Source organism: Varanus komodoensis, unplaced genomic scaffold, assembly GCF_004798865.1.
Source record: "Varanus komodoensis strain SLA01 unplaced genomic scaffold, ASM479886v1 scaffold12, whole genome shotgun sequence".
Lineage (NCBI taxonomy): Eukaryota > Metazoa > Chordata > Lepidosauria > Squamata > Varanidae > Varanus > Varanus komodoensis.
Genome location: NW_025335349.1, coordinates 29,205,699 through 29,218,317, shown reverse-complemented (window position 1 = coordinate 29,218,317; position 12,619 = coordinate 29,205,699). Strand labels below are relative to the sequence as shown.

The 12,619-nt window shown below is 48.6% G+C and overlaps 1 protein-coding gene across 3 annotated transcripts in view; it reads right to left on the bottom strand.

Moving 5' to 3' along the window:
• Nucleotides 1-12,619, bottom strand: part of STXBP4 (syntaxin binding protein 4) — a 136,753-nt gene that overhangs the window by 23,398 nt on the left and 100,736 nt on the right. For all 3 annotated transcript variants that reach the window (XM_044422059.1, XM_044422058.1, XM_044422057.1), the window contains one exon: nt 8,987-9,044. In XM_044422059.1, the coding sequence (XP_044277994.1) occupies nt 8,987-9,044 (58 nt within the window). The remainder of the gene's footprint in view (nt 1-8,986; nt 9,045-12,619) is intronic.

The following is a 12,619-nucleotide window of genomic DNA, read 5'->3' as shown; positions in this document are numbered from 1 at the left end:
AGACTCAAGATGCTTTACAAGAGAACATAAAACTATTAGAAGCAACACACAGCAGCAACAAAACAAGCTGGCAAAATTATTAGTAACAATGGGTGGCCTGGCCTGCTCGCATGTACCAGTTGCTGAGGGGCTGGGCAGGAGGAGGTCTGGCATCTGTCCTGCTTGGGGGATCCCATGGGCAGCTGCTTGGCCACTGGGAGAACAGAGTGCAGGGGTGGATGTACCATTGGTCTGAGCCAGCATGGTTTTTCTTATCTTCTTAGCTGCAGCCCATCTGGGACTATGATAGCACCTTTTCATGGGTGTAAAGTGGTAGGTCTGTCACTGTGCAAAGAGACTGTCTGCTAACCTAAAGAAGCTGCTCAGCAGAAGCACCAGGCCCCACAGCAGCGACCCAAAGGCCAGGTTCCGCCCCAGGTGCCACCTCTGCATCTGCAGTCTTCCCCCTGTGTTCCCCTCCAAGCTGCCTTGGAGCCATTTGCTTCTACCGCAAGCGCAGATCCATAGAGACACACACCTCCCTTGAGTGCCACCGGTTTGACTTGTGCTCCACACAGAAAGGCAGGCACAAAATAAACCCATCAGCAAAAGGCACCCTAGCCTCTGATGGGTTGCAGGCTACAAAAGCTGGTGCCATAATAAAAGGGCTTGTCCTTAAGGGGTCACAGGATGGGCTAACAGTGTGACCCCATCCCTTGAATACGGATCCACGCTGTGGAGGTTCTGGCTTTCTGCATGGGCAGCCCATGCAGCACAGCCTGAACAGAGGGTGGACCGAACCGAGACGCCACTCCCACATTCAGCAATTGCATCCATAGCTTTTTAAAAACTAAGTATGGATCGGGGAGGCGTGAACCATTTGCTCTCGGCTGCGGCAGTTCCGCTCAGCAAGGGCAGGGTGGGTGCTGTACTTGCTACTGCCCTAGAAGGAAAGACTCCGCGTATCTCAACGAGTTTCTCTTCCAGTGGAAATAAGGGGTGTGGGTGCCCCACATCTAGAGTAGCACCGCAGCAGGAAGCGACAGCCTGGAGTCCCTGTACCCCCTCCCCTGCAATCAGGGCTTAAATCCTGCATTGACTTGTTACACGTGCCATTCATACTATTTCTAATGGCACATATGGTGTCTTGACTCATTCGGCCCATAATTGCCAGGGGGCTAATCACAGAAAAGGCACTCTCAGTCAGGAACTGTGGGAGGGGCCCTCCAGATGTTGCCTGATTGCAGCTCCCATTAGCCCTAGCTAGGTGGTGAGGGTCTATGGGAGTTGCAGTCTACCAACATCTGGAGGCCCACACATCTCACATCCCTGCTGTAAGCTACCCTTTCCATGCATGCACACTCATCTCCATGCACAGGAGAGCTTTTCTGAACCTCACCCAATAACTTTACAATTTTCACAAGATATGGCGGCTTTCATTGATCATACTTTGCCAGTTCCCTTTGAGTCAGTGGCTAAAATAAATAAATATTTATCCTGCAAAAGTATGATGCCTTCTATGGAAGCATGAAGCATCACCCTTCATCTCTGAAGCCTAATAACTTTGGGAATGCCACCTTTCACTGCAAATGTATGGCTCTAGCTCTCATGATTGCAGAAAGAAATGTGAAAATGTTGAAAGATCGGGTACAAGTTAGGTCTAGTTCATCATTCACTGACAAAGACCTCAAATGGTCCATGAAGTAACCTTCACGGATCGAATATCCCAAATAGAGCTTTGAGATAATTGGATGCCACCTCAAACACAAAATGTGTTTTGAACAAAGGCAGTTCACATGTTCAGGATGAAATTCATTGAGTGATGAGGTATTGAATAATGTAATGAAATGTGTGAATCAACAATAAAATTCATTGCATTTCAACTCCTATGATTTATAATGCCAATTGCTGATTTGTTTCAGGGCCTGACAAGTTTTTAGAATCATTTCTAAAATAAAGGCAATAAAGGGAACAACTGTATAGCCATATATTACTTGTATTCTACAATATGTATGTATGTATGTATGTATGTATGTATGTATTTAAAACTTTTCTATAGCATCCCATACTTAGATGTCTTGGGACGGTTTACAACAGTGTAACAACTGTAATGCTAGTTTGGAATCTACTTTGTTGAAAGAAATTGCACACGTTCATATGGAATCACAGATACCAATTAGCTGAGGCCTATGACATATTTTATGAAATCTTGAACATTGTTTATTATGTAGCTAGCATGGACAGTCATTGTGGGAAAAAAAACAGGTTCCACTGCACTTATTTCATTGGGCATTGGCCCAGTTATGGAACTGTAAAAAAGATGATTTTGCAAATTGCCACAATGAAAAATTATATTTATTTGTTACCATGCTTCTTAATACCAGAGTGCAGTTGTTTGTTTATTTATTTAGAATTTTTGTATGCCGTCCCATCACCTGATCCTCGGGACGGCTTACATAAAATAAACAAACATAATACAAATAGTGCAAATAAAATCCAGATTCACCCTGGCTGCAAATTAAAACCTATGGATGATATTAAAAGTTGTTAAAATACTGTTTAAATACAAAGGTCTTAGCCTGGCGGCGATAAACAAATAACGATGGCGCCAGGTGGACCTCTCCGGGGAGCACATTCCATAGGTGGGGCGCCACCGCAGAGAAAGCCCTCCTCCGGGTATTTAGCCTCCTAATGTCTTTCACGGAGGGTTCCCAGAGGAGGGCCTCTGCTGCTGATCTCAAGGGGCAGGAGGGCAAATATGGACGCAGGCGTTCCTTTAGGTATCCAGGTCCCAAGCTGTTAAGGGCTTTATAGGTGATAACCAGCACCTTGAATTGAGCCCGGACTTTGATGGGAAGCCAGTGAAGCTGGTAGAGGACTGGGGTTATGTGAGAATAATGCCCAGTGCCCATCCGCAACCTGGCTGCTCTATTTTGCACCATCTGAAGTATCCGGACTGTCTTCAAGGGCAGCCTCACGTAGAGCGCGTTACAGAAATCCAATCGGGAAGTAACCAATGCATGTGTCACTGTTGCCAGGCAATTGTCCTCCAGGTAGGGACGCAGCTGATGGATTAGCCGAAGCTGAAGGAAAGCGCTCCTCGCCACTGCAGTCACTTGAGCTTCCAAAGACAGCTCTGGGTCGAGGAGCACTCCCAGGCTGTGGACCCTGTCCTTTAGAGGGAGTGCAACCCCATTCAGCACAAGGTCCAAGTCACCTACCCAGGAGCTTGAACCACCCACCAACAGGACCTCCGTCTTGTCTGGATTGAGTTTCAGTTTAATGGCCCTCATCCAGCCCATTACCTCAGCCAGGCACCGGTTCAGTACAGCCACTGCCTCACCTGGATCAGTTGAAAAAGAGAGGTAGAGCTGGGTATCAACAGCATACTGATGATTCCGCAGCCCACACCTCCTGAGGACCTCTCCCAGCAGTTTCATGAAGATGTTGAATAGCAAGGGGGACAAAATGGAGCCCTGTGGTACTCCATGGCATAGCTGCCATGGCGCAGAGCCAAAGTCCCCCAGCACCACCTTCTGGAATCGGCCGGCAAGGTAGGAGCGGGACCACTGCCAAGCAGTGCCTCCTACTCCCAGTCCCAACAGCCTATCCGGAAGGTTGGGTTGATGGTATCGAAAGCTGCTGAGAGGTCCAGGAGAACCAATAGGGATGCACTCCCCCTGTCTCTCTCCCTGCACAGGTCATCATACAGGGCAACCAGGGCAGATTCAGTACCACACCCAGGTCTGAAGCTGGACTAAAATGGGTCCAGATAGTCAGTCTCATCCAAGAGTGGTTGGAGTTGTCCCGCCACCACCTGTTCCAACACCTTGCCCAAAAACAGGTCTATAATAGGCAGCCATCTCAGGATCCAGGGACGCCTTCTTTAGGACTGGCCTGACTACCGCCTCCTTTAGAGGGGCAGGCACCCGGCCGTCCCTCAGAGAGGCGTCGATGACCTCCTGGATTCAGGCACCAATCCCGTGTTTGGCTTTGGTCAGTAGCCACAAAGGGGCAAGGGTTAAGTAAACAGGTGGTGGTACATACCTATCCAAGCACCTTGTCCACATCATCAGGTCGCAATAAATGAAATTCATCCAATAATATCTGACCAGATGGATACAATGGCACCTCCCCTAGAGGATCTGAATCACTAGTGGAGTCCAGCTTGTGACGAATCTGAGCGATTTTCTCCTTAAAGTGCTGGGCACAGTCATCACAGCGGGCCATCGAGGGTGGTACAAGATCCTTCTTAGGGCCTGGAAGCACCAGCCCCTGTACCATCCGAAAGGAGGCAATGGAAGTGGAGAAGAATTTCTTCTTCACCGCCCTCACCGCCACGGCATAGGCCCGATAATGAGCTCCTGTGTTCGGTCAGATTCATCCCGTGATTTCCTCCACCTACGCTCTAGATGTCTCCCAACCCACTTCATTGCCCATAATTCAGGTGTATACCAAGGGGATGAACGGGCTCTGCCAGATGGGAGAGGACGCTTAGGAGCGATTGTGTCAATAGCTCTGGTCATTTCCCCATTCCACAGTTCGAACAGAGCATCAACAGGAGCGTCAGCTTTATCAACCGGAAACTCCCCCAGAGCTTTCAGGAATCCATCCGGATCCATCCAGCTCTGAGGGCAGACCAACACAATAGGGTCTGCACCCTTACAGAGGGAAAGGCCGGCATCGAGCTCAAACCTCACCAGGAAGTGATCTGACCACGACAGGGGAGTCAGACATAAATTCCTCACCCTCAGATCACCCTCTTCCTGCCCCTTTGAGAAAACCAGTTTCTCAGTGTGGCTCTTAAAAGAATCTGCTTCGGTACAACTAGCATTTTGCCCAGGGAGCAAAATAACTCTCAGAGGCCACATTTGCTTATTGGTAACAGAAAAGCAAAAAGCGAACAACAAAAACAGAAGCAAGTTCATTCTGCATGCGTGCATCCACATGGACCCAACATGGCACCCTTCCACACACGAGGGAGAGCAAGACCGGCTGGCTTGGCGCACAGAAGCATAAAAGGCTTTTGCAAGAGGAGTGGGGTGAGGGGCTGGAACCACCCGAAGCAGCCCAGTAAGGACTGAGCGTGCTTGGTGGCTCAGCTGCTGGGAGGACTGGAAGCCAGGGGGTGGAATTTGAAGGGGCTGATGAGCCCACTGGGGTGCAAGTCCCTGATCAGCGCAGGACTCCAGGTTAAACCATCCATGTCCCGCAGGCCTTAAACGCTATAATCTTACACCTTTCTTGGGGAGAAACGGTTTATCCTCTTTGGTGAAGACAGGACCATCCATTCTTATGTGGGGCTTTCCTTTTGGGAGAGGCTGTGGCAGAGCCTGCCCTGGCCTGAGGTTCAGAGGACAGCTCCAGGTGTGGCGGGATGGATGGGAGAAGGCAGGAATCGGTCTCTGGACAGCACAGCAATGCTTTCTAAAATGCTGCCCTGAGCACAGCGAGGGGATACCGCTTGGGCTCTGCCTCGGGTGGTTCTCAAGACGGCCACTGCCCATCTGCATTCTGTGCAGGCACAAGCACCGAGTGCTCGCAGCAGCGCTAGGAGGACTTGGCTTTGGGGCAGAAGTCCCACTTAGCCGAACGAACAGCAGAGACCCCAAACGTGGCAGGGAGGGCTTATTACATTGTGTTGTGGAGTGATACACACGTCCTTCTAAAGAAGGGGGCCTCCAGTAACACCACTAAGTCCAGAGCCTACAATGACCCAAGTGGTGATGCCACTCAAGCGAATGCCAAGTCCCTTTCTGCCACAGCTGAGAATGCACCTCACAGCCACCCTAACTTCTGTTTCCTATTGTACGCTGCTTAGTTTTATATTGTCTGATGCAGCCTTCCCCAACTTTGTGCCCTCCAGATGTTTTAGACTATGCCTCCTCTCAGCCCCAACCAGTGTAGCCCAAGATGAAGGATGAGAAGAGCTGTAGTTCAAAACATCTGGAGGACACAGGGTGGGTAAGGCTGGCCTAGGACGTATCAACCCTCTTTTACTCAGCAAAGGACAGAATTAATGGGGGAGGCAGCACCAGCTCCTCTAGCACTCTGTTTGCCATGCTGCTGTCCATCATACAGATGCAGAGAAAACAAAAGGTCCATGAGAAATGAGAGGAGGAGCATCAGCCGAAGCAAGACAGACGTGCTTCAGGCTAAATCATGAGCCAGGCCAGTTTAGATCTTCTCACGAATCTACACTCTGGGAAGTACAGATGTTCTAGGCTGCTGCTCCCCACCCCCTCTCACAGAACCTCTGACTTGCCTATGCACAATCTGACAGAGTAGCTCCTTCTTCCGTAGGGTTGCTGGCATGAGCCTGTATGCAACATGTTCATGCAGAGCCCTCCCTAACACCGCAGCACTTGCAGCGCTCCGGATAGCATCCCTTCCCCATTATTTCCAAGATGCCACCCTGCACAGAAGACACTCAGCCTTTTTCAAGAGTGTGCTTGGAGCACTTAACTTTGCGATCCTCCAACAGCTGCCAAATCTCTTTTAAGCCCATGGTGCTCACTTCAAGAGGGCTTGCATCTGTGGACTTCTTTGAGGATCGATCCGTCCAAGAGGAAAGTGACTAAGGAAATCTTTTAATTATTGGAGGCCTAAAGAACAAATGGGGAAACGGGAATGATCCTATTCCTTTGTATCTTTCCCCCACTTCGGTCTAAACTCCAGAGGATTATCCCTTTTCATGTTTTTTGTGAAATCTGACATTGTGTTTAGATGGTGAACTCCTGTAACAGCTTCTCAATGTCACCTGCTGAAACTCTCGGGAGAGATCTTTTAAAGTCATTTGTTTGCACAGTTTGTCTTGCTTTTTGTCAAAGGCAGATGACATTTCATACATGCATATTTTGCTTTGATGATCTAAATTCGCTATTACAACAAGGAGCTCACTGCACATTTGGAAGGGATGACTCGGTACTGATTACCATAAAGAACGGGCATATACACACTAACAGAGGAGCAATCAGAACAGAGCCCTGCTCCCTCCCCACACCAAACTTCCTGGAAATATATTTTCTACCAACTCAGTGTAAGCACAGGATGTAGGAGGCCACAGCAGGAACTTAGAGGAACAAACACACAGAAGGGCCCAGGAGCTGATGGCTAGTTTCAGGGCTGTGTCCAGGGAAGAGCTCCAAGCACAACTGAACATCTTGATAGCTTTGACGGCCAAGGCTTTATTTGCAGGAAACCTTTCAAGGAGGGGATGGACCTGCCGTGCAGTGGGGAAGGTGTGGACCTCATCTGCCTTGCAGGTGCATTGCTGTGTGCGCCGGCTGGGAGACAGGCACACACACGTGGGCCTCCAAAGATCTGTGGACTGCAGCTCTCCAGCGGCCACGGTGGCTAGGGCTGATGGCAGTTTCAGTCCAGCAACAACGGGAGGTCCACACCTTCCCCATCCATGCATTAGAAGAAGGCGTTAAAGTGTTGTCTGAGCCAAGCGTCAAGGCGATGATGACAATGTAGCTGCTGCAGCAGTTTCCCAGCACTGTTTGGGCACATTGCAGGAGTATCTTTTATAGCCCTCTTCAAAGGCAGCAAACTTTTTAGAGTTCTACTATAGTATAGACTTGTGTGTGCAAGTAAATTTTCTCTCTCTCTTTCTGGCACATGCACACACACAGTTTTCACTTCAGGCAGCAGAATGTCTTCAGCTAGCACTGTTTTTAAAATAGGACTAACTAGGAGTCCTGTGCTTCATGTCTGCTCCATTAGAATGCGACTGCCCCTTGCCCAAAACCAAGGCCCAGTATTAAGCAGGGGGGTGGGGTGGACTTCCACATATGGCAGAGCTTTGCTGAGGAGAGGTTAGCAAACCATCTTAGTTTCGTACGAACACAAGAGCCACCATGCTGGACCAGACCAGAAGTCCATCCAGTCCAGCACTCTGTACCTCCGGTGGCAAGCCAGCTGCCCATGGGGTCCCTCAAGCAGGATGGGTGGCAGACCAATCTCCTCCGCAACTGGTGTGTGCAGGCAGGCAGGCCACCTCTGCTGAAGAAGGGAGCACCCAGCCAGCCAGGCTAGCAGCCACCGAGAGCCTCCTCCTCCCGGAGTCTGTCCAGCCCCCTTTGAAAGCTACCCAGAAGGGCAGCCATTACCACTTCTGGTGGCAGTGAATTCCATAATTCCATGCGCTGTGCAAAAAAGTGTTTCCTTTTACCTTTTCCAAACCTCCCATCATTTATATTATTATATTTTATCTACTTCTTATAATTACCCCTTTCTTGTAGTACAATTTCAGCAAAACAAAGGAAGGGGAAAAGCAACAGTGTGGCCACAAAGATGCAATTTCAATTTCAATCCGTATTTTTACCACCACGAGGGCAGAATCAGCACTAAGATGTTTTGTCTCAGGTTTTCTCTTGGCACATCTTGGTGGAGAAGTGGGACTACGGGGTGGGGTGATTGGGAGGCAACACCACACAGTCCTTGCTAAAAGAGGCCAGAGTTAGTTTTGGGAGCGGGGTGGTGGTGGGGAGGCTTCCTCGGTGTTCCTGGGGACAAAAGAGTTGCAGGGATGCGTCTGTCACACACCCCTTTTCTCCTTTGTATTGCGGGGCTGAAGCCTGGCTGCCTGGCAACATATGAGCAAGCCTTGGAAAGTGGGAAGCGGAGTCAGGAAATAATCGATTTAATGGAAATTGATCACACACATCCCTTCAGCACAGAATTAAGGACAGGTATAATTTGAGCAACTTAGCCTGAGACTCCAAGGAAGATGTTGTAGCTACCTTCCTTACCATTCATGAATGTCAGAGTCCCATGGATGGGACTAGCAGTTCCAAAAAGGAGCTACATTTCCTTACAGCACCTAAATCTTATAACTACATATAATTATGATGTTTTAGAAAATGGGAGAGCGGGGGATGACTGTTAGGGTGCTTCATTATAGCACCCAGGAGATTTCAAGCCTTTCTATTTTGCTCAAGAAAACTTCTGGTCTGTTGTTTTTGTGTTAATTACTTCCTTCGGATAGTTGTAACATACTCACTTGATGAAGTATTTGATTCCATCTGCGGTGTATGCTTCTTCCCATCCATAAGGCAGACCTAGGAAAATTGTGCAAGGGAGTAAGAGAGGATAAAAACCAAGAAAAACATGCCATGAGTCACTCACAATTTTTCAAACACAATGAATGCACATTTTGGAATCACAGCCCTTAAAGGTATAGAGTTCCATTTAAAAAATTACCAGTAAATCAACAATATTTTACTCACATTTTTCAACCATGCTCAAACTGACCTCCATGCTTTACTAAACTGGCATCCATGGTGACTTTCTTCAACACTCATAATTACTGCCCCATCAGCAAAATTTCTGATATGATCAAAATTACACATGCAATCGTTCACATAACTGCATATTAAACAGCCAGGCATTGGCATATACAGAAATGAGCAGAAAATGCATGATTCTGCCCATTATTTCCAAATCAGGCACTTGCTGAAAGCAATGCTTGTAAGGATAAAACTGTAAGCATTCCCTGAAGAGTTAAAGGACTGCTTCCTAAACATATCAAAGATTGGAGCTATGGTTAAAGAAATGTGAAACAGATGGCAACAATATGAATTCTGTACATTTGTATCTAGCATCCTTAAGATATTGAGGGCTATAAACTTATACTGTGCTTCCTTTTTGTTTAAAGGGGACTGGGGCAGAGAATTGCTTGAGTTAATTTTGTGTTGCGCAAAGACCTTTTGTCTGTCTGCTCATCAGACTTCAGGAATGCGGGTGTTTGCAGGAATGTAACGAACATCTGTTTGCTCTCCCAGGATTGCTCATGGTTTGATAGACCTAACCGCTCCCCATGCTGTCTCCCTCTCTAAATTTACTTTGGATTCCTAGTTCTTCTGTGAAATATGTGTGTAGGCATGCCACTTACATACCCATGCCTGGAAAGAGCTCAAATGTATAGTCCAGATGTGCCCAAGACCTAATTCTGGGTGATGTGCTTCCAAAAAATGCAGGTCTGGGCAAGGTTTGTTCACTGTGACCGACCGTCCACTTGCTTGCATGTATCCTCTGGCCCCCGGCTGAGGGAACGAGGGAGACAAGCTGGGCCACTGCTCCTTCCTGCCAAGCCTCACTTGCTCGCTCACGCCGAGAAGGCAGCCAGACAGGCTGTGACAAGAAGGAAGAAGAGCAGCAGCGCAAAGGGACTCGGAGGGCTGGCAGCAGCTGGGATGTGCGGCTTGGCCTGTGCCTGGTTCTGCTACCTCTGGCCCTGGCAATGCTCCCAAGGCTAGGATGGGAACCGGAAGCACCTAACTCAGCCCGTTTGCCTGCAGACAGCACTGAATCTCCTCCTGCACTGAATAAGAAGTTAGGAAATTGCTCATCGTGCTACACTCATGCACTTACGTGTTTTATTTGATGTACACAGATGCAGACCTTGACTTCTTGAGAGCTTGCTATTCATTCGGTAGAATACTACATTTACAGACTGGCAGCTTATACAAAGCATGTGAACAGCAAACAATGCTCTTCCCTTGTTTTGCTGTTAGTCTCCACCCTGAAAAGCGGCTCTGAAAGCCTCTGCAGGCTCCTGGTTCTGAAGCACACGACGCAGGAAGAGGTACAAGTGCAGAGCGTAATTTCTAGGTTTGTGCCCCAGTGTCAATTTCAAAAGAGAATTTGCCGTAATTTATTCCAACCCTGATGGATTGCCTGTCTGCAGAAAGGAGCTTGATTTCACTGGGCAATTGCTGGGGACTGTAATCAGCCAAGCAATGCAGATACTTTCAAGGAAGTTAGCTTAGAGTAGAAAAGGGATGCAAACCACGGCTTTAAAGAAAATGCAAGCGTGTTCAAGCTTAGGTGCTTTCAGTGCCCATGCATGATGGGATGGGACGAGGGCCAGAGAGTGGAAGACTCTACTTGCCAGTGGGAGACATCACCACCAAGCAGAGGCAGGGCAGGGCAAGGCACGGCACGGCAATCTCCACAAAATGTGCTGTAAGCAGTCCCTTCTAAGCCAGGAGCAGTTTCCTAGTTCTCTGCCATCTCCACAGGGCCTGGCCCGGCATTCTCACTGAGAGTTACCAGTACAATCTGGGGCAAGAGTCACAGATGGTTGTGAACTGCTGTGGAACTTCCAAGCATTCTCCTCCCCTGCTGACAGTATTCAGCAAATGAGACTGGTGTTCTATGCACATTCCCCCAGGCTCTGCTGAAACAACTGAGCTTACTTCTGAGAAGGTATACGTAGGATTGCACGGTGAAAGCACATTACAGTGTTAAGTTGTTGGTGTGGAATCGAGGAGGAGTTGTGCAACTGGCGCCTGGCTGACTGCCCCTACTAAGCCTCTGAACAAGCTGAGATCTAGCCTTTCTCAGTTGAAGAAGAAGCCAAATAAGAAAATAACCCTAAACAATAAGCAATAATCCCGTGCTGGCGTAGATCCCTCTTTCGTGCTCCTCTCAAGGCTGCACCCAGGGCAAACGGTCTATGTTACTGTCTTGCCACTCTGGCTCCCCACTGCCACTCCTTGCCCTGGCTCATGTGGGCAGGTCCATCGCCTGCTGACCGTACTGCCAAGCAGTGACTCACTGGCCTGAAGGAGTTCTGCCATGTCAAACGCTTCTCCTCTCATCTCAAGCAGAGCGATTTTCAACAAGGCAATGCAGGCGTTCTGCTCAGACCCGCCAAGGGTCAAGGAAATCAAGCGAAGGGGGAAGACTGAAGGATGGAGATGGAGGGGCCAGGCTGGGTGGAGTTTATCTGCTGACTCCTGCCCAAATGCTTCCTGCCTTTATAGCTCAATCTCACATCAGGCTGGATTCCCAGAGTCTGCCCTGTTCTGCCCTATGCACTCAAGTTTGGGCACTTTCGGCCCCCTTTCCTTAGTCCCAAAATAGATGCTCTTCCAGCAAGCTCCCTTAAACTACTGTAGCTTTTCAGCGGCTCTTGTGGACTTTAAGAATTTCACTGCTTGTCTGATCTGTTGATCACTGCCTTGCAATGTCATATTCTATCTAGCAGCCATATAAATATATCATATCAGCAAGCGAGCAAGTGAATACATTTGGACTGCACACCTGTGGCCAAAGTTCTGGCACTGAATTGCTTGTGGAATTGTTATATTTTCATGCTATTAATCCCCCACCTACCCACTCATAATGGATAGATTCCATCTGCTCCTAAATTCCGCCAGGGGAAAGTTGCAGTAGCTCACAGCCGTGAAGAACAGCTGCTTTCCAAGAATGTTCCTTCTCCAAGAAACTCTGCAGTTCCCCAGAAGCTTAATGGAGGTTCCAGGAAGAGAAGATCAGAAGGAGCAGCTACTTCTGAAAGGCAGCTGATTTCTTCCCATTGCTTGCCTGCTCTGCAATTATGGAGGCGGGTTTCTTAGGAAATTCTCAGAGTTCATGCCAGGCAGCGAGGAGGCCCAATAGCTTCATCAGTGCCCCACATGAACTGAGTGGGTGCCCCAAATCCTCTGCATGCCTAGGTTCAGGCAGGTGCTCAGCTACCGTGATGTGACAGTGCTTTCCGAAGGTAGACAATCTGAAAGCTGTAACTTTAGAGAAAGCCCTGCAGTCACCTAAAAGTGAGGGCTGGGCCAGGAATGCCTTTGCTGGCACAGGAAGGTGTTGCAAGCAACACAGGCACCGTTCCCATAGC